Genomic DNA, 23,114 nt, shown 5'->3' with positions numbered 1-23,114 from the left:
AGTCCTGGACCCAACATAAATCCAGCTCCCATTTACTTTATATTAACTTAAAAAGATATTCAGTACCAAAGTTCTACATTTCACGACGCCCTTCGTTTCTTGCTCTGTTATTTTTCAACCAGAAAAGATATAGACGAATTTACAACACTATCGGTTGCCATGATGTTTTACCGGATGTTCTGATTTTAATGCGCATGCGCTGTTTACCTTGGCAATAAGACTGCTTAACAATACATAAAATCATTATTATATTACGAATTGTTTTGCCACAATTAAGAAAATTTTAATCACAATATTTATTGTACATAATGCCTTGATTAAAGGCAGATATGTTATTGATGATATCTTATCTGAGAAGCCGGTTTTATTCCTATTTTCGTCAGAAAAGAACAAGCATCCATAAATATAGATCCACTCATAAAACAAATATAAAATTTGTTCCATACATTTGAAAATGTCATATTTTCTTCCACTTTATCTGTCAAAGGATTTTTTTCCTTTTCTTCAAAATTCAAGTAGCTGATGTTTATTTTTCTCCGATTTGAATGACATTTATTATAGCTTCTTAGGGCTCTTTGTCACAGAAGTTTTGTTTTAAGTAATACGGGTATACGGGAAATTGTTACGTACCTACTATGCAAATGACATGATAAAACATATGTAATCTCGGTGATCAAGACCCCTAACATTGGACATGTTTTTAATTCCGATGATGTCACCTAATTAGACTGGATCATTAAAGTTACTGGAGCATATAAGATATCTTTGATATATGACCTACTTTAAAGCCCTTCGGTCATCAATGCAATAATTAGTACGCACTTAGAATAATATATCACGTCGAATCTTTAGTTTTAATTTAATTCTGCCCGAGGAGCACATTACTCTCGATTATTCCAAGATAGCACTAGGTATAAGTACAACTTATTCGAAAAACTCTAACGTTTTAAATACTTTCATTTTTGAAACAAAATTTATTATCTGCAGAAACGAATTAAAATTTTCAAATGTTAAGCATGGAAGTGCTGTAATGGAAAGAAAAATCATAACAAATGTAAAAGATTTATTTAAATTTCAAACTTTAAACAAAGAAGATATAAAAGTTCTCAATAGAATCAAGCTGTTATGATTAAAGGGGAAAAACTCAAACAGCTTGAGTGCGTGCTATGTTGATCTTACATTCTTTCGGGTATATATATATATATACATGTATCTAACTTGTAAGATCCGTATTTTTATGTTGATCTTACATTCTTTCGAGTATATATATATATACATGTATCTAACTTGTAAGATCCGTATTTTTATGTTGATCTTACATTCTTTCGAGTATATATATATATACATGTATATAACTTGTAAGATCCGTATTTTTATGTTGATCTTACATTCTTTCGGGTATATATATATACATGTATCTAACTTGTAAGATCCGTATTTTTATGTTGATCTTACATTCTTTCGAGTATATATATATACATGTATCTAACTTGTAAGATCCGTATTTTTATGTTGATCTTACATTCTTTCGAGAAATAAATCATAATAATTGTAAAGATCGTATTTTATGTTGATCTTACTTTTCGGTAAATATATAATGTATCTAACTTGTAAGATCGTACTTTTATGTTGATCTACTTCATGAGTATAATATACTCATTATCTAACTTGAAGATCGTTTTATGCTGATCTTATATTCTTTCGAGTATATATATATATATACATGTATCTAACTTGTAAGATCCGTATTTTTATGTTGATCTTACATTCTTTCGGGTATATATATATACATGTATCTAACTTGTAAGATCCGTATTTTTATGTTGATCTTACATTCTTTCGGGTATATATATATACATGTATCTAACTTGTAAGATCCGTATTTTTATGGTGATCTTACATTCTTTCGAGTATATATATATATATATATGTATCTAACTTGTAAGATCCGTATTTTTATGTTGATCTTACATTCTTTCGGGTATATATATATACATGTATCTAACTTGTAAGATCCGTATTTTTGTGTTGATCTTACATTCTTTCGGGTATATATATATACATGTATCTAACTTGTAAGATCTGTATTTTTAAATTGATCTTACATTCTTTCAAGTATATATATATATAATTTATTCGTAAGATCGGTACTTTAAAACGCAACAGATCAATATACTTTTTTTTTAAAACTATCCTAAACACAGAGATCTTGTTTCGAACTTGTTTGAACTCTATGTTAGGGAAAGTTTGTTTGTTTTTGTGTCTTTCAAAAACAATGCACAATATAATGTTATCCATATGTACGGGTAGTAAGACATTTCATTGTAATCTATATATGATATATGATACATTGCTGAACGTAAAACCCTTCATATTTTGTATGTCATGTTATTTTACCTGTTGTTGAAAATAAAATAAAAGAAAAAGATATCTTTGATATATGACTTACTTTAATTAATGCCCTTCGGTCATCAATGCCATGATTAGTACGCACTTAGAATAATATATCACGTCGAATCTTTAGTCTTTTTTTTTTTAATTTCTAAAACCCATTACTTCAACTTCTCTAAACTAAATTTTTAATTCTTAGGTTCGACTTTTAATGATTTTGTGCAAGCTAATTGCGACAGGTTGTAAGTTCTGTCAGATCTTGTTAAGAAATGTCCATACAAACATAAGCTTTCTAAATTGATTGAAAATATCAATTTCTCAATTTTCTTTAACCTAAATTTGTCTAGATGAAAAATCAATATTGCTGAAAAATAATTGTTTGCCTGTTCATTGTGAATCCCTAATAATCAGTAAAAATAAGCATTAGTTGAAGTATCTTATATTGAGCAAGGCAGTTTGTGGATATGCAAAGATTTACATATATTTTCCTTTGTCCTGCAGTGGTAATTTATCATAATACAGATTCATATTGATCGAATACATTGAAATGTGTTGAAACTTTAACGTAGTTTATTTTATGCGGTCATGTCTTTTTTGCCCTACGTAGAGTGCGCATGTGCTAAATTTTACTTCCGATGTTAAGGATCTCGTCAAGTGTAAATCACTCTAGTACCAAATATTTGTATGGCAGTAGAATATGTCTTTCAGTTCCAAGGTAGATCATCTGCATTTCATTGTTTGTGTCTGAGAAATAAGTGCTTAAACAATATTTGACATTTGTGTCACTCAGAAACGGTAGTCATGTGGTAGTGGCAATGTAAGTGTCGCGACTAAACCATCCAAAAACGTCGACAATTAAAATACAACCACGTGCGTGTAAGTTGTAATTATAAGATATGTTCTATAATATATACTAGTAACGGGTAAAAGCCAAAACATCAAATAATAAGAAAACTTGCTTATTTTACAAATTATTTTTCAAAATATCTTCCAATTTCGGCACTTGTGACTATGCCACTCGTGAAATTATTGCATCATGGTGTCCACTTGTGAAAGATATTTCTATCTGACGCTGAAACAAACAAAACTCCTCTATATGTCAATATATCAAAATATAAAAAAAGTCACATGTTTTGGTATAAAGTTATGAAGTGACATAGAATTATATAATCCAATAATAAATTTGTCTCCTTGAAAAATTTTTTCTTTCTCTTTCCATTTTTTAGTATTTTGTTACATGTTTTACATTCAAGTGAACAAAATAAGATAACAAAGATCATGCACCTTTTTGGGGAGGGGTGAGATGTGTGGGAAAGGGGTGGGGGAATCTTATGAGTGATGTCGAAAGTTTTTTATTTATTTCTTAACAATGAAAATGCAATTTGTACTGCTCTAATCGTTATTTCTTCGTTACATTATTTATTTAGGACCAGCTACGGAAAAAACAACAGACACGTATCATAGTGACGTCCGTCAAATACGTCCCGTAATTGTAGACGTCATGACACAGTTACTGCGTCTAAGCAACCAGCCTCGCTGGCTTATCTTTCAAACAACCTCTAAATGTTCGAGTACTCATCTTGAAATATGGAAGAAGCACAACAAAATAAAAACGAAAACCAACAATGCAGTGCCTCTCGGGATACAGGTAGGCAATTAAATGCCACATGTTCCCTTTTTTCGATGGGACGTGCCTCTAGATTCATGTAAAATATGTCGAAATTAAGAGAAATTGCATTTTTTCTCGATGCAAATAAATGTAAAATGCAAAATATTAGTTATTTCTAATCGTCATTTTTCATAGAATAACGCATGCAACTGAAGGGCTATTTATTCAGTTGTGTGTAAAATAGAATTAATTTTTTATCAATATATTCACAAAACTTTGTCTTAAATTAATAGTTCACGTCTTGACGATAGTACCTTAAGGTAAAGCAAAAGAATGATTCTTAAATGAAATGACTCATTTTCTTAATGAACAGATATCCAAGAAAATAAATGCAGCAGTCCTAGGTCAGGTAAAGGTGAGAAGGAAAATAAAAAGAAGAATAAACCAAGAAAGAGGAAAAGATCTGCAAAACAGATGGAGAGATGGAACAGATATAGAGAAAATAAATATAGGAATTATGTGCACGATGCTGTCAATGGCCATGCTGACCCAGCTAAATGTGCATCATCATCATATGTAATGCCATATATTTATCCATTAATATGGCCTGTAATTAGGCCAGCTGACTTACCGATTTCTCGTAGCGTCTTATACGCAGACACTCGCTATAAAAGGCAAGTCCCAGATACGCAAGCTTCAGGAGTTTCGCAACACTCGAAGTCAGTTTTCTCAGTCAATGACCCTAAGCAACAATTTGCTGATACGTCTGTTCGTGTGAGGGTCTCGGATACCCCGAAAGAAGATTTAATCCCGAAAGCTTCTACTGCAACAACAACAACCCCAGAAATAATTTCCAGTTTGAGAGCAGACGCGGAAGTTTTTGTTCCTAGTATGGCTGCAGGATGCCTTGAACAACTTGTTCCCAACACCAACACCCCTGCTACAGAACGAGTTGGTCATCCAGGAGATACAAGGTGGCAGAAGGTAGATCCACAACCAAAAGCCGACGCGGACGTGTTTGTTCCGGCTGGAGAAGCAGGACCGCTACATGAAATACCTAAGGTTTTTGAAACATCAGCCGAAGTGCCTTTACCAGAAACACGTCTACGTAATACTGATGTTCCTGCTAAACTCAAAACCGATCACGACATTCACGATGAAGACATGTTTGGAATACTGTCAGTCTATGCTGACAGCGGTCTTCACAACGACTTTGATAAGGTAAGTTTTTTTTCTAATGCAAACATAAGAATGGTAGGTAATTTATTGCATGGGATGTTTTCTTTCTTCGAATATATATTCTTCGTGTCATGTTGGTTAAACACAAAACTTCCTTATCCTTCCTAAAATCAAAATAATATCAGAAAATATTCATATTTGAACACAATGTCATTTGAAAAGGAAGCAAGAAAGATAATTCATTATAGCAAGGAGGTAAATAATGATTATTTCTTCCCTGCAGTTTTCATGTATTTGTAAGCCCTGACGAGTGTCACACACGTTTAAAATGCGCGTTACAAGGCATGGGCTGACATACGTGATTACAAGGAAAACAATATTCTTTCCTTCCTGTATAATTTCAAGAAAACATGTTTCCACACCGATTTTTCATGTTTTTTCTTTTAATAGATTTTGCTTCATGTTCCAACAATTTCGAAAAACACTTTTTATCAAATTTGTATTCGAAACCATGATCGTGAGATAGGTAACGGTCTATTAAGGTGAATACTCGCACTCGTAAGTTTCGTTCAGAAATAAGAAACATAATTATTGCTATCTTTCTAACAGTACTGCTATCTGATTCGTTGAATCGATGAAAAGCTACTCATAGGCTAAACCAATCAAGTTGCCTAAATTAACAGATACTGGAATTGTACATCAATATTATATTTATATTGCAGTTCCGAGAAAGATATGATCAAAATTCTTTTGTAAAACTCTTTGTTTCAAATTTTCCCAACCCTTGAAATTGATCTTCTTTCGTATCAGACTTGGTCGTGAATTGGTGTTAAAACTACTGAATATACTGCTTCATGAATATGCATATATAATATAACATTATTTTATCGAATAATCAAAGTACTGAAAGTACAGAAAGGCTGGCTACCACAAAACACTGAATAGAAACTGTGCGGGAAAGATGCTTGCAAAATCTTAGATATTATGGGTTTTCCATATTAAACTAAGGCGAGCATAGGGTATTGTTGTGATCTTGATTAACTTGTGCATCCAAGTTAAAGTTCAATCGAGAAACCTAGTTTATCGGACGTAAACATGGGTCCAAGAGAGTAAACTATAGTTTAAGTCCGTTATACTGTGTGTTCGCTCGAAGATTTATGTTAGTATTCGATAATCATAGTTTTTCGACAAAGAATGTAATTGCTGGATAATCTGATTGCCGAGAACCATTGTATACGGACGTGAACCTACGTTTACGACCATGAACTTGGGTTTACGAGAGTGAACCATAGTTTATGAACGTGAACGTAGGTTTGAGTTCGAAAAACTTGGTTTCTCCAACAAAACTATGATTTTTGGTCATTATCCTATGTTCACCAGGGTTAACCTATGTTTACGGTTGTAAACCCATGTTCACGGCCGTAAACCTATGTTCTCGATCGTTAACATATGTTCACGTTCGTAAGCTATGGTTTACACTCGAGAACCCTGGTTTACTCCCATAAACATAGGTTCACGTTCGTGAACTTAAAATAAGGGCCGAAATTCAAAGTTCAACTGAAAAACCTAGTTGAAACCTGAGTTCACGGGCGTGTTTTCGCCCGAAAATATGGGTAAGTATTAGAGAAAAACCTGGTTTTACGTTCGAAAACCCTTGTTTATCTGTAATTGTTAATTCTACTTTTTTTACCGTAAACCTGGGTAAACGTTATTATTGGACAGTTGGCGTGCCATAACCGTTTATATGTTTCTTACTAAGCGATAATAAACATTGAGGGATATAATATCAGATAAAATATAAAGGTAACAAACACAAGATCTATATTTCGATATGCAATCCCCCACCCTACACACACATTATATGTGAATGTATGAACATTGATCAAATGGGGCGATTTTCTTGTCGGTATGAGGGAAATTTTGGGCTCGAACCCCGCTATAAACAGGACTGTTAATGATTATTGTCTAGTCACGTTGCTTTCTTAATACGATGGTTAGGAAAATTGACGTACCCGTAATAATGTATTTTTTTTTGAAAAGTATTCAATTCCTACCATGAGATTACATTAACTAATTTTTCAGGAGGGCGTAGGTTCAAACCCTACTAGGACCAAACTTTGTTCATTATTTTTCTTTTTTCGAGGAAGATGAACTGTTGTTTTTTAAGACATATTATCATTGATCTGTCGTACAAAAGCGGAAATGTTCCATTTGATTACTAGTAGCCATTTCTTAGTCATTTCTTGCTGTTTCAAATGAATTTGACCTGAAGGGTGAATGTTTTGACATCTTTGAAAAATACTTAGTTACATTTGTAAAAGTTATAGGTAGGTTTTACTTCTGCCCTATGGTTCTTTATGAATGCATAGAGCAAGGTCATAATTTTCAAAAGTTGGAGCTTAATTTCTTTCCGATTAAATCCTTTTACTCGAGGCTCCCCAGAAAAATTGTTATCGCCAATTTTATTTTGTGTTTTATAATTGTTACGCAATATTTTGAGGTTTCATTTAGAAAAAATATTTGGTAAAATGAATTCTCTGTGATCGTTTTGCACAATGGCTATCACTTTGAAATTTGTCTCTGTTTCAGCTGGAGGAAAAAAAGACATAACTTATACAAAATTAACAAATAAAAAACGAACAAACAAACAACAACGACATGGTAAAAGTCAATTACTGATGAATCACAGGGCGAAATATGTTAACTTCAGAACTGTATCAAGTTAGTGCAATTGTTAAACATTACCAATACGGGTCCACTATCTAAATATAACCTGAAAACAGTTGAAAACGTGTGTTTAAACAAAACTCGCTACATCCACACCCCCACCCTTAAAGCAAATTGGTGACAAAGCGCTTTTTACATTATTCTTTCAGTATTCGTCAGAATGTTTAAAACGAATTTAGTATAAGAATAGCCTAAAAACAGGTATAATGTGGTCATTTGTTTCTTATCACGTTACTGTGGCAATCACGCAGCGATTACGTCCCTTAGTACCTAGAGCAAATAATCTAAAAGAATTGTTTCTTAAAACTTAAGCCCTAAATATAAGACCTGACATAACTCATATCACTATAAATTCATTTTAATTGATATTTCATATTTCTTATTTTCCACTTTATGTCAGGTCGTCGAATAATGCGCAGTATAGTTCATATCGACGATTGTTTCTCGGAACCAGCGTTTGTTTACTTAGCTCCTTATAGACGGAGGTCATTATCTATAACGAAGCGGTCAACGTTGAGTTAGTTCCATTCATACGGACATTTCATTCATGGAGGCGAATTAATTTACCATCATTATGTAATATTTTCTAATGTTATCTTTCAAGTATTTACCGTTAGAAAAATAAAACATTATAACATGTTTGCGCAAGTAGATCTATTGAAACAGGTAAGTTTAACAATCTTTATACAACTCTATGGCAAAACTGATTAACGTGGCGGACTATCTGAATTGCGCATGAAATTATATTTTGTGTTGTCAGTCTCAGCACATGTTGAACTTTACAGAAACTCGATATATAGTTATAATAGTCTGGCGAATATCGCCAGCCTAAAAAGGGTACAACTTTATGATTATCAAGGTCAAGTTGAACTTGTCATAGTGGTCACCAGCATTAAGCAGTCACTTGCTCAAAGCAGTCGACTAACTTCCCAGATTGACATTCTGTTGCCTCAAGCAGTCACATGCCTTGCGCAACCAGACTGTGTCGCTTCCTTCACAGGCTATATTGATCAGTATTAAATAAGTATCAATTAATTGAGCGTCTTTTCTCTTTTTAATTATTGTTGATATTAACTGCAAAAAAAAATGATTTTTAGTAAAAGATTTCATACTCCGCAATTTGACATTTTAGGGAAATCAGTTTGAAAAAAAAAATGTTAAAAGATATATTCAAGATTCAAGTTGTTCCTACGTAATACCACCTTTGGATACCTTAACATTGGTGCATTATTTATATTTGGGTTTGAAACAAAAAGGAACTTTTCGGAAAATCATATTATGAAGATGACAGGGAAGACGAATAATAATTGAGCCGCGCCATGAGAAAACCAACATAGTGGCTTTGCGACCAGCATGGATCCAGACCACCCAGCGCATCTGCGCAGTCTGGTCAGGATCCATGCTGTTCGCTAACAGTTTCTCTAATTGCAATAGGCTTTGAAAGCGAATAGCATGGATCCTGACCAGACTGCGCGGATGCGCAGGCTGGTCTGGATCTATGCTGGTCGTAAAGCCACTATGTTGGTTTTCTCATGACGCGGCTCATATTATTCAAGGACTTTTTCAACAAGTCTTTGCTAGCTCAAACTCGCATGTGTGTATTTTTTTCAATTTTTTTGTTTTATATTCTGATTACAGATGGTGTGCAGCAACACAACGAAAGAAGACTTTGGTTACGTCTATTTTTCTATTTCAAATCTGTAAAATTGTAAGCAAATGTATAATAAAATTCATTTTGTAATTAATATCTTATTACTTCTTACCAGACTCATACTGAAACTTGATGAAGAACATAAAGATACCCAAACTCCAACGCAGCGTTACTTCCCCTTATTGGTACTGTAGTAGGGTAGAGTATAAAGGTGCACTTATACTTCCTTGCTATTGAGCTAGCTTTTATAGTGGCGTGTTAGAGTGTCCGCCTTAGGTATCGCGTTTTCACCATGGCATCAACAATAAGATTGCTTTGCTTCATGTGTGTCAAAGTTTCGGGCGAATTTAGGGCTACATATTCAGACGATTGCATATACAGATTTCCTAAAATGCATTTTATCAAGGAATTCCGTTAGGGCCATCGCATTTGAATGTGTTGATCTGAAACGCGATACTACGCTAAACGCGAAAACGCTATAATACGATAGTACGATGGTGAAAACGCGACAGTACGATGGTGAAAACGCGATAGTATATCGCATTATCATCATCATACTATCGTTTTATCGCGTCTTTATCGTAGTATCGCGTTATCATCATCGTGTTGTCGCGTTTTCGTTATCGTAGTTTCGCGATTTCGCGTTTTCATCATCGTACTATCGAATATCGCGTTTCAGATCAACACATTCAAGGCGAACGGAATTCCGTATTTTATAGCTATTTAGTCGCAAACGTCTGTTTTCGTATAAACGTGTTAAAAGTCGAAAAAAAAAATAGAAAAGAAATACTTTTCCTGATAAAGTAAGATCAATTATTTCGCTAGGCCAATCTCCGACTTCACAAATCGTTGTTCCTACATAATCAGTGTCGTAACCAGATCTGAAAACGCTAGAGCTGAACTTTTCAGCGAGTATGTATTGGTTTACGTACTAACTTAAATTAATTAAGAAGGCAATTATAATCGTGAATATGTTTTCGTAAAGTTACATCGATTATGTCTCTACGCAACATTTTAATGCTATTCAAGACAATCAATCTCGGCAAATAGTGTTCAAAAGTATACCCCACTGCAAGCAGGGATTGGACGTTTTGTGTCCTCCCCAAGAAATTCTGATTTTTTAGACATTTACAAATGGTACATTTTAAAGCAACAAAATCTGAGCAAATCAGATTGACAAGTATATCTTACTAGCACTTATAATTGAGGTATAGCTAATGGCATTAATGGGTTTTCAAAGAAAACGTGTGTAATTATACAAGATAAATGTGAATTTAAAACCCATTTAAGATACAATATTTCTGGCAAAACCTGTTTTGCTGTATGTGAAAAATTACATACTATAATGTCGTGTATAAATGCTGTAGAAAAAAGTAAATGAGTGATTATTTATGGAAGTTACCGTTGACTCTGCCACCACACAACAAACACAATTCACTTAGCCTCATTGTCAGTGAAAAACTTAAGGCTAGATAACATCTTCGTAAAAATATGTATGATTTTGGCATTTCATGTTTTGATAAGTATCAGTTTATTCTTAAACAGATGAAAAATGTATACTGTACAGATATGACAAAAGTTTAACAAATAAATGGTTTACAAAATGAATGAGCCATTCCACGAGAAAACCTGTATTAGTGACAAAAATTCAAAATTACGATAACAAAGTCTTCATAAAGAACATTCTTTTACCTTTCAAATCTGAAAAATTGAAGTAATTGTCTTCTATATTTCAAGAGTTACAATGATTTTAAGTAAGTCACCGAGGGCATTTTTAGACGTGACGTTAAGAACGTCATGAAAGCAATATGACGTCGCCGGGGTATAGCGTGTATTTTTCAAGTCATCAATGCAACAAATTTTGCACATCAGATACTAAACATCACACGTTTGAATACTAAATGATTTAGGAACAGTTTAATATAATGATTTTACAGAAAATAACTTAACCGTATATTTTTGGTTTCATCACGGCCCATTTATCTACACATCTTTATATTTTCATGATGCATGGAAGCTTTGGATCTTCCGTTGCCATGACAACACAAATAACAATTATTTGTAAAATATGTTAGAATTTGATGTCCATTAGATAACTCTATCACAATGTAATTGTTTCTAGTTTCTGTATGAACATAAGAAAAACAATGATTTTCCAGTATTTTAAATTACTTATTATGTCACTAATACAGGATTTCTCACGGAACGGTTAAAATGTATTTTGTGGACTCAGAAGGACTAGATCAAGTAGATCTAAGAAGAAATGAGTTTAATTATAAAATGAAATAAGCATTTTATCGACTGAGATTGTTCAGCATATAGAAAGAAAGTACTATCCCTCTTGTCACTAAAAACTGGAAGATAACATGTTACTGAGCATAATATATTATTATCATTGATTATCCTCCATATGCTGGGACATATTTTTTACATAAATTATGCATGCTTTTGTCGTCGAAGCCCAGTTGGCAACTATTTGTAGGTGTTCGTGGTAGTTCGTGGTAGTCTAAGTCTGGCTACAGAGATAACTGTGAAAAGTAAGTGTCTTAGATATTTATTGCCATACATTGATGCAAACAAAACGTATCTAAATGCATAAAGGAGGACCTGAAAAAGACGGCATCCTTCATTGCTGGATCAGGGGTGACAGTGTAGGCGGTGACAGTGTAGGGGTGACAGTGTAGGGGGTGAACGCCAAGAAGAAAAAGAATGCATAAATGTCATGGTATCAGGTCCAATAAAAACGCAAACATCTGGTTAAAACTACATGTACATAACAAATCAATGCGTTGTGTACAGATTCCGGGTAAACAAGTAAGAATATGGAAACTAGCTTATGTTCAAGCCATATCATTGACTTTAAACTTTATTTCAGAAAGTTTGACATACAACAATAAATACATGAAAATAATGGATCGGAAAACAAGTTATTTAAAACTTATATAAATTCCTCTCCATATATGAAATAACTACAAATAATCAAATACCATATTGTCAGGAATCATGGCTAGTGATAACTAATTTTATATGACAAATAAGAGTTAAATAACATGGTTGTAATGCTATCTGTTTCTACTGAATTTTGTAAAATAAAAAGGAGTGTTGCTTGAATCAAGTATATACTCACGGTACCGGGGTGCAAATCGACAGAGCAGGGCCGAATTAGGTAGTAAACCTTTTTGTTGCGAGAATGTAACGCTGAACATCAACGATTAGAGATTTATTCTGCTCGAAAGAAAGCCTATCGTTGCCATTGAGAAGATTGTTTACTGACAATGGACATGGAGTATTTAAGAAAAACCTTTCACGAATTGTTTGATATTTACGACAACGAAGCAGGTAGTGATCGACAGTCTCAGTGTTTCCACAGGTGCAAAGAGCGGATTCAGTTAAAGATCTTCTTTGGATGTCATAATTCAGAGAACTGCACCCAAGACGCAATCGAGTATGTAAAATTTGTCCCTTTCTAGAGCCACAGTTAAACAGAGGAGAAGTTTTAGATAAGTTTTTGTTTAGTGCTGATTTGAAAGCTGTCAGGGTAGCTGCTTCTTTTGTCGTTTGTGGTAATGCATTCCAGTCACGGATTGTTTTGGGCAGAAATGAAGAATTGTAAGACTGTGTCCTGGCGTTTACACTTCTTATGTTTCTTAGATTGTAGCCTTCATCGTTAATTTGATCACGACCTGGAATGAGATCAGACATGTAAGATGGAGATAGACCATAAAGCATTTTGTAGAATAAGATGAGACGATGTTTTTTTCCTCCGCTCTGCGAGGGTCTCCCACTTCAAATCATGTAATAGTTTCTGGATATTGCATAATTTTGTTGCACCGGTTACTATACGAGCTGCTTCGTTATGGACTGCCTCAATATCATTTTTCAGAGCTTCACTACAGTTGTCCCAGACTACATCTGAGTATTCAAGAAGAGGGCGAATGAATGAAAAATACATTCGTTCAAGGCTAGAGCGGTTAAGCACACATTTCAGCGACCTCATTATTCCAATCCTCTGCCATGCTTTTTTCAGTATGATGGAAATATGGGTTGACCACTTCAGGTCGTTTGAGAAAGTTAGTCCAAGATGTTTATGAGTAGTTACCTCTGTGATTGCTGCATTGTTCATAGATAACATTGGATGATGTGGTTTGGAGTGTTTGCGTGAGAAGACCATTGATTCAGTCTTTGATGGATTGAAAGATACTAACCAGGACTCAGACCAAGAATGAATACTTTGGAGATCTGAATTTAAGGCAGTTGATGCCTGATTGGGATTTTCGACTATTATGTACAGGCCCTGTGTTCACAAAACATTTTCAGTCCAGCTGAGTTTGATAACGAAACTTTATTTGTCATTTATATATAAATGGCATGATTAAAACTTAATTTCAAGTTCATAACCATTTTCAAGCAACTATTCAGTAAGGATGGTCAGTCTCAGTTGGAATTAAACCTTGAAGTTTTCGTAAAATTTATATTAAAATTTCAAACTTAAACTCAGCTGAGACCAAAAAATGTTTTGTGAACACGGGGCCAGACTGGTGTCGTCAGCAAAAAGACGAATGTTAGAGTTGGTAATAGAGACAATGTCGTTGATATAGGTCAAAAACAGAAGAGGTCCGAGTATGGACCCTTGAGGAACGCCAGCATTAATCTGAGACCAACTAGAAGAGGCGTTTGCATAGACGACACGTTGTTTACGGGACGACAGATAGGAAGAAATCCACTGAATAAGTGAACCCTTTACACCCAGTGAAGACAGTTTCTGTAAAAGTCCACTATGCCACACCCGGTCAAAGGCTTTAGAAATATCGCAGAATACTGCACGCACTTCCTTTCCTTCATCAAGGGCTCGGCAAATATCATTGTAGATAAATGTAAGCTGGTAGACGGTGGAGTCACCCTTAATGAAACCAGATTGAAAAGTTGTGAGGAGGTTGTTGTTGACAAGGTAGTTGTAAAGGTATTTATGAACACAGCGCTCCATGAGCTTGCCAAGACAGCTGAGTAGGGATATTGGACGGTAGTTAGATGGTTTTGACGGATCTGACTTTTTGAATAACGGTGTGACATTTGCAAGTTTCCAAGAATTTGGAAAGTAAGATTCCATCAATAGTTTGTTAGAAAAATTGGAAAGTGGTTCGGATAGTGCTGATGTGCCTTCGCGGAGAAGTTTTGGACTGACAAGGTCTGGACCACTGGCTTTTGATGGGTCTATAAGAGTAAGAGCATCTTTTACATCCTGGGGAGTGACAGTAATATTAGATAAAGATGAGTTGGTTAACATTTGGCTATGTGGTAAGGGACGATTTTGGTCGTCAATGGTAGATTGTGAGCAGAAATACTGGTTAAGAAGTTCTACTTTTCCCTGGTCTGTGGACGCTTCCATGTTGCCTTCGTATAAGGTTGGGATAGTTTTGGATGTTTGTTTGTGTGTAAGTTGTTTTGCTGTTTTAAACCATGATTTGGCTGAAATATTGGATGAGTTAACTTTTTCAATTAATTTATTTTGATAATCTAGTTTTGCTTTGTGTATCTGATTAGTGACCTCGTTACGTACTTGCCTAAATGTAGCCCATGATTCAACTGTGTTAGACTTTTTTGCCCTTTTATGTATCTTATTGCGTTTTCTAATGAGTTTACGTAATTTAGTGTTTAGCCATGGGATGTTATTTGGTCGGATGGTTACTACTTTATTTGGTATAGATTCTGATGCAGCTGATAAGATACTCTCTGTAATGTCTTGAGTAACCTTTTCGAGGTCATTACTGTCCATTAGAGTCTCCCAGTTAGTTGCTTGGAGTTTTGCTCTGTAGTCATCATAGTTACCTCTGTCGTACAGCCAAATCTTGCGCTTAAATGAAGTATGTTTAGGTTTGTCTAACTTTAGAACCGCAACGACTGGACAGTGAAAACGAGTGAGGTTTGGAATGAAAGGGTCAGCAACAAACCTAGAAATGACTTGGTTCGTGTTCTTCACAAACATAAGGTCAATTAGAGAATTAGAGTGTTCAGTGAAGTGGGTAGGGAGTGTTCTGAGTTGTTCTGCATTGTACGATGCCAGGTTTATTATTTTATTTGAAGTGGTGTTAAGAACATTGATGTTAAAGTCTCCTGTAACAAGTATGTTATCACACGACTGGTTGAAAGCTTGATCTATGCTTTGTTCTAAGAGAAGCCAATGGTTATTGTTTGAGTCAGGTGGTCGATAGATACCTCCCAAGATAATTTTACGTTTGTTAACAATAAGTTCTAACCAAAGCGCCTCAAGACCAGTAATAGCAAGATCTACTCTTTCTGAAGCAATGATATACCCTCTCGGACATAAATGGCGACACCACCACCAATACGGTTCATTCTATCACATCGAAAGGGTGGTTGAAAGTTTGGCAAGAGTAGGTCATCAGATACAACAGATATATTCAGCCAAGTCTCCGTGAAAACTAAAATGTCATATGATTGAGACTCGACTTCAAGGATCTCGATCTTGGGTTTCAAGCTCTGTACATTTAGATGCAAAACACTAAGACCACTGTTCAACACCTCACTGTATCCAGAAATTGATGATGTATCTGACACTGTAGTGTCAGGGCCAGGATTGGGTTGAACATCTCCAGAGATTAAAAGAAGTACATAGTATATATATACCGAAGTTAATATCAATAAGAAATCGCTGATTATTACAAGATACGGTAACAGGTAATAGGACTTCAAAATCAATGGACGGCGCGCACAATAGTTAAAGGACATACACATAATCAAGGCGGATCGAATATCATACATACTGTTACGTGCTGCGCCGCCAGACAGTAATAGACAACAGGACTACCTAGAAGGGAAATCATGCTTGTCGGTTCTAACACCCCGCCAATACCGTGAACAATACAAAGAAAACAAACGAAAAAAAAAAACAAAACAAAACATGATTTGAATGATAAAACTAATCAGTATTTGAAGTCGGACTAATGTTTTGAGAATAAGATATGTAGCGATTAATGATAATTAGAATAATTAGAATGAACTGTTTTTAATTCCATCGTGCATTAAAAAATAAGAGATAGAGACTTAATGAACTTCTATAAGATTTTAAAAGATTAGTATCTAAGCGTAGCGAAATAATGTTTGATACCGTATGTTTTACGAAGTAATACATTTCTAATTATCATGGTTTGTTAGAAACCTAGAGTACGACTTTACCAATGAAAGTACCATTAAACTGCAAAATATGAAAATTTCCTCAATATCAATTATTATATTGGCACAAACAAAACGTAACTAAATGCATCAATGTTAAGAATGAATAACACACAGTAAAATGAATATTTCATACAGCAGACGACTTCATGTATCAATGAAATTAACATCTGGGGAGCAAGTAAGTTTTCACCAGATTTTTGAAAACTGAACAGGATAATCTAAATACTATTTTGTACTATATATAATTTTATATTGAATCATGAGCTTTTGATCATTTTCAGTAATAAGGAGGAGGGGGACTATCCGGAAAGTACGGAGAATACAGAAAATAGCCTATATAAAAGGGTAGGTAACTCTCAATAACTTGACAAACCGATAGTGCCAAAAAATCTTTAATTTAGAATTAAACCAATTCTAATGGAGGAAGAAGATCTTCAGACATCAATACAAACATATCAACTACAGGTTTGCGAAATTGTCACTTTGTCTCTTATGCTGTCACTAGCTGAACTTTGGTAACGGTTCAGTGTGTAAGATTTCGGGCAAACCAAGTTTCGGACTTGTCACCAAGCTTTGTTATTTCAGGGTCTGAAGACAACGGGTTTCATACTAAAAATTGTGTCAGAATTAATATTGCCTGCCAGATGTTCAACTTCAATGTGCCGAAGAGTGCAAGCAGAAATTAATGAGTGTAATGTGAATTGATTCAGCAGAGCCATGAAATATCCAATTTTAACATAGGCAGTGGCTACGATTACGGTACCGTAATCCTAGCCTGCGGTTCTAGGACTACGGAAGTTCCGTATTCCTAGACAACCCTATGAGAATAGGCTAGGATTACGGAAGTATTTAAGAGGCATCAAATTTATGTTAGGACATGCATAAATGACATTGTAAACTTTCTCATTTCACTTAATTTCACTTATATTTCGTGCTATCGATCGGCCGTTTTGGGGTAGTATAATCTTAATGGCGGTGCTCGGAAATATAGAATTATTTATGTTTCGTATATACCTGCATTTTTTTTCACCAAGTCAACACAAATGGTCTTTAATAACATACAATATGGTTATAAATCATAAAATATTTTCGCACGCCTCCATTAAGATTATACTACCCCAAAACGGCAGGAAGAAAACACGAAATAATAAGGCAGGCATGAAAAACTAAGTGAAATAAGTAAGTTTACAACATCATTTATGCGTGTCCTAACATATACTTTATGCCTCTTAAAATACTTCCGTAATCCTAGCCTATCCTCATAGCGTTGTCTAGGAATACGGAACTTCCGTAATCCTAGAACCGGAGGCTAAGAGGCTAGGATTACGGTACCGTAATCGTAGCCACTGCCTTTAACATAATAAATTTTCAGCACGTACTGTCAGTTTAAAATTGATCCCTTAATATTGAACAACGTATTGATTAATGGAGTTTGACACAGGTACTAGAGTGCCAAGCATATTGGAGGTATGTATATATGTAGCGGCTCTAGCCTAAACAGGGGTTCCATTTGACCCGGGACTCCGGGTCCGGACCCGGGAGATTTTCAAAAGACGCTCAAAGGACCCGGCAGAATACTTGCCTGTGCGTCCTTCGGGACCCGGGGGCATTTTCCTTTGATAATCCTTTCTCTTATCATTAATCTCCTTCAGTAAAACTATTCCACGATAGACACGTGTATTCAAAATAAACACTCGCGGTCATGCTCTCCTGCCTCTGATCTCTGCTAAATCCCGCCCTTTCTCCTGTAGACATGCCTCGCTGATTTTTTATCAGCAAGTTACGTCACGGCGAGTGCACATAGGTAACAAGAAATCAATGAAGTGTTGAAATTAATTGATAAAGCGAATCCTGTGTACTGTCAAAAAAGGCGCCAATTATTAAATTATCGTAAGCAGCTGATTACCGAGCATGTGAGAAGTGCCCTGCAAGATTTTTTCATGCCAACTTTAAATTAGACCATTGTTTAGTGATCATATCGTAATTTCAACAAGAAACATCACAAATTTTGATGAATTTCGAAAGCAAAAATAAGTTTAGAATGTCCGTTCACGGGTCTAATTACACCCGATGTCATATGCATATTTCCAAAATTCCTAAAAAAGACCCTGACTTTCAGTGCAGTTTTTTATGATAAGTAGCATCATTACTTGAGGAACTATCGCTGATTTAGATTTGTTTGCCAAATAAACTGAGCAAAAACTACTTTCCGATGACATTCTGAAAGTGTAACAGTATTCGGATAGTACATTTTGGATACATTTTTCTAGAGTGTTATAGCACTGTTCTGTTATTAAAAATGAAATGAAATATTGAAGAAAAACCTAATTAAAATAACATGAATTTTGATAAATATTAGTTTACAATATGAGACTATATGACCTGAGACTGACATTTTTATTATGCTGTAACATGATCTTGGGTTTATTGTTTTCTTAGGTAAAGATCTACGTATTACTGAATAAAAAATATAGTAAATTATATTGACGTGTTGGGACAGGACTCCTGTATTTTGGAAAAGGACCCTTCAAAATTTGGGCCCAAGGGTCCTGGGACTCTTGGGTTTTCGGGTCTAGTGGAACCCCTGCTAAAGGATTATGACTTGGAGGTCCGTGCCTGGGATAGATGGTTTTAAAAAAGAGCCAGAGTTTTTTTTTAATTTTCTGTTTGTCATATGCATTAAGTTGTGACATAAATCTATTTGTTAACTGAACCAGTGTCAAACAACATCCCAACACTGACCCTCAGGAGACAACTGATGACGTAATGCAATATTTGTAGCATGCACCTACTATGGAGCAGGCAATAAGATTTGTCTTTGTTCATCTGCAGGGCCCTCACTCCAATTTAGGGAATTGGGATCAGCACAACGGGTAGGGGACTTTGTCATTTTGAAGAAAAGGGGAATTCAAAAACGTGGGATTTTTGGTCTATAATTCACCAGTCAGGGGTGTAACTGTTTCAAGTTATCACAGTTACCCATTTGAGTTATTGCTTATACTTTCATAACTTGTTTCAGTTATCATAAAATAATACAAAGCCCTCCTGTGCCAATTCCTTATTTTGAATGTGACTAATGCAGTTATTTCCTGAATCCTTGACCTTCTATCTTTCCAGCTGTGCAGTAAAAGTTTTTACGCAAGGCTGATAAAGTTTTACGCAAAAACGTTTTAAAGCTATAAAACTCTTAACATCCCATTATGCTTATCAGGTCATGATCAGACTAAAAGAGAATTTGATTAGCCACAGTTTGCTACTAATTTCACTATAAAGGTCACTTTGTGAGAACAGCAAAAAGACTTTTTTTTTTAATAACTTACCTGAGTTAACTATATTTTATAACTAATACAGGTTATAAAATGCTTGAACAAGTAACTGAAACAGGTTACATAAATTAAACAGTTACACCCCTGACTGTTCACTGCCAAGGAAATCATGAATCAGAGTTTTGTTTGTAACATTTGTGTGTTATATATGCAGTGTATGAGTGTTTAACTTTACAATTATTGTAACTGATAATTGTGTTTTGTATTATAATTTCACGTCTTAGTTATTTCAGTTGGATGATAGACTATCACTAGATACATAACACACTCCAATACTAGAAGCTTCCTTCGTTTATGCCAGCTACGTGTAAAGCACCTCAGGATTTTTTTCTGGCCGTTTTTATAGCCATTATTCGGCTATATTCCCAATGCCAAAAAGTATGTGTTTTTCCCAAAATGAGTGCAAAAATTCCCAATCTACATTCTGAAAAACATAATTTACATTTCCTCAAAATTGCACAAATACTGACCAAATTATGGACAATTTTGTAATGGAAGTATGTTAAAGAGGTTGAACAATGTGAAACAAGTGTATGAGAAAGAGCTTAAACACATCCTAAACTATATTCTATGGGACTAAATATTTCCCAGTTTGGAACATTTATATGCATCAAAATTCCCAATTTTGGGGATAAAGGCTATGTTCCCAAATTAGCTAGAAAAAAAAACATGCACCCATACACAGGAACCTAATCCCGATGTTAGTGATTTTTAGGTGGAGGAGGGGCTTGAATTCACAGCCCATAGGTATTTCCATTGTGTCTATTCTTAAGAATATAAAATTTACGCTTTGTTTTTGTACTTGCAGCTTTCCCAAGTAGAGCAGGCCATTCAGGCAGCTGGATCTACACCTGATCTAGAAGCCCTTCAGACAGATTTACAAGAGCTCATCAAACTAACACAAGGTTTATTTTTAATTTGATCTCAAACTTGATGTAAGACATTGTATCTGAAATCATTTGTCTCCTTCATGTGGGGAAATTGACAGTTACTTGCAGAGAACAGGTTTGTACTCAGGTACAGAATCCAGGAACACTGGTTAGGTTAACTATCCAACGTAACATCTGTATGAAATACTGTTGAAAAATGGTGTTAAAACAAAACAGTCAAACAAACTCAAAAATGTTACATCTTAAATAAGTATATTTTTGCATTACTGTTACTTTACAAGATACTGACAATAACTGTCTGAAGAAAAAGGTCATATATTTTTTTTTTCATCCAAGTTGCATTCGATAATTATGATTTTGGGACAACTTGTGAAGGAAAAGAATTACACTTGCATTATCCTAAGTGTTACTTATAGCGTCTAAAATCTTGGTTATGTTGTATCTGTTTGATTCCAGTAAGTATAAATGTTTTGATCTCATACCTCATATTTTTATTCCAATGTAAATGAGATCTTAAGCCAAAATATTTAGTCTTGTATGGTGTCATTTAACCTATACTGTGTTGATGCCCCATAAAACTCAAAATCATGTACTGTAAAATCATTTAATTTCATGGGCATGAAATTTCGTGGTTTTGGTCAAAACGGTATTTTCGTGGGGATATGAATTCGTGGATTTCAACTTTTGAATATAAAATGAATGGAAATTGTACTTGTTCGTTGGGATTAAATTTCGTGGATTGACTCAACCACGAAATCCACGAAAATTAGTCCCCAACGAATATTAATGATTTCACAGTAAATTGCTGAATATGTTTACTTTAAGGAGTGAAGTCAATGATCACATCCAAGATGAAAAAGTATACAAAACCTGTAGCCTGCTGGCAGCAAGTGATTCTGCCTTTGCAACCAGTTCAGACCAAGATCAGCCTGCACGTCTGCACTGTTCGCTATTCAATCAGTAAATTTTCAGTGAACACCCCTTCAAAGAATAAATGGTATTGCCCAAATTGAATGATGGACCAGTCCATTTTAGAAATTTAGCAGGCTAAAGGTTAAAAACATTATTTGAGGTGTGTGTGATTATTGATTTCAGTCATTGAAGTAAATATTTCATACATAGGTACATTTTTCTAGTAAATGTTCTTGAAACAGATTTGAATAAAAAAAATTCTGTCTTGACGTCAGTTTAAGTGTAGATTAAACTGAAACAAAAGAAACATATTAATTTTACAGTAGCCATCATTCTGAATATTGTGATTATTACTGTATTCACAGACAGTTTGTTGTCACTGAAAAAGAGCAAGTTGTTGAAGCAACTTGATGTTGATAATGGTGGGCAGTCAGAGTCAAAGCATAAAACAAGTGATGAAGGAAGACAGTCTGAGGCAGGGGCAGATAACTTAGATGAAGAATATGCAGCTTTTCAGGTGAATAATAAAGTGAAAATACTTTTTGCCAAGTCTGCTTTTAGTGGGCTTGACATAGTTGTTAAAATTACTGTTCAGTGGCTGTGCGTATGTACATCAATCTGAATTAGTCAGGACAATAACTTTCAGATGCATGAAGCAGTCCCTTCAGTATTTGTCATAAATGTTATGCAAAATGAGATGGAATCTCCCATAAACCCCAGGGCCCTATCTCAAGTTCCTGGTTGCACTTTTGGTTTAAGGTCATGTCAGGTCTTGCCTGTGACATAAGCTTAAATGGAGTAATTGTTTTTCATTGGCGGAAATGTTTGCCTCAATTAGACAAAGAGTTATAGGCAAACTTTTTTAGGGGTCAAAATTCATTTTAGATCTTGTATGGGCAGTTCCAGTAACTGGACATGTATTGAGCAATCTTGTTTTTATTTGGCAGAAATATTTGCATCACTGAGATGGAATGTTGCATGCAAACTCCAGGCCCTTGTCTCAGCGGTCAAAATCACATAGGGTCATTTTTGTTGAGCCTGCTTGTGGTGAGCTCAATATCATCATCATTTTTGGTGGGTCGGTGTATGTGCATTCGAGTGTGCATCCCTCCGATTTTGTCCGGACCATAACTTTGGCATGCATGGACCAATCTTGTTTATATTTGGCATGAAAGTTTACCTCAAGGAGAAGGAGTGTCATGCATAAACCCCATATTCCTACCTCATAGGTCAAG

The 23,114-nt window shown here is 34.9% G+C and overlaps 2 protein-coding genes across 2 annotated transcripts in view; both read left to right on the top strand.

Annotated features, from left to right (window-relative positions):
- Positions 1 to 3,877: 3,877 nt before the first annotated feature.
- On the top strand, positions 3,878 to 9,649 carry LOC123560870 (uncharacterized). Its single transcript, XM_045353027.2, has 3 exons — positions 3,878 to 4,039; positions 4,374 to 5,221; positions 9,545 to 9,649. Exons 1-3 carry the CDS (start codon positions 3,979 to 3,981, stop codon positions 9,608 to 9,610), a joined length of 975 nt encoding a protein of 324 aa, XP_045208962.2. The 5' UTR covers positions 3,878 to 3,978; the 3' UTR covers positions 9,611 to 9,649.
- Positions 9,650 to 17,071: 7,422 nt separating this feature from the next.
- The window catches only part of LOC123550331 (zinc finger CCCH-type with G patch domain-containing protein-like), a 56,600-nt gene continuing 50,557 nt past the window's right edge, over positions 17,072 to 23,114 (top strand). Inside the window, exons 1-3 of the mRNA XM_045338763.2 lie at positions 17,072 to 17,216; positions 20,886 to 20,982; positions 22,245 to 22,396. Coding sequence (XP_045194698.2) covers positions 17,169 to 17,216; positions 20,886 to 20,982; positions 22,245 to 22,396 — 297 coding nt within the window. The 5' untranslated portion in view covers positions 17,072 to 17,168. The remainder of the gene's footprint in view (positions 17,217 to 20,885; positions 20,983 to 22,244; positions 22,397 to 23,114) is intronic.

Source organism: Mercenaria mercenaria, chromosome 15, assembly GCF_021730395.1.
Source record: "Mercenaria mercenaria strain notata chromosome 15, MADL_Memer_1, whole genome shotgun sequence".
Taxonomy (NCBI): Eukaryota; Metazoa; Mollusca; class Bivalvia; order Venerida; family Veneridae; genus Mercenaria; species Mercenaria mercenaria.
Note: the sequence above shows the minus strand (reverse complement) of the source record. Positions and strands in the feature narration are given on the sequence as shown.

Coding starts and splice junctions, on each gene's coding strand:
- LOC123560870 (XM_045353027.2), top strand. CDS start 3,979: ATGGAAGAAGCACAACAAAATAAAAACGAAAACCAACAATGCAGTGCC. Junction 4,040..4,373: donor CAGTGCCTCTCGGGATACAG/GTAGGCAATTAA, acceptor CTTAATGAACAG/ATATCCAAGAAAATAAATGC. Junction 5,222..9,544: donor TTCACAACGACTTTGATAAG/GTAAGTTTTTTT, acceptor TTCTGATTACAG/ATGGTGTGCAGCAACACAAC.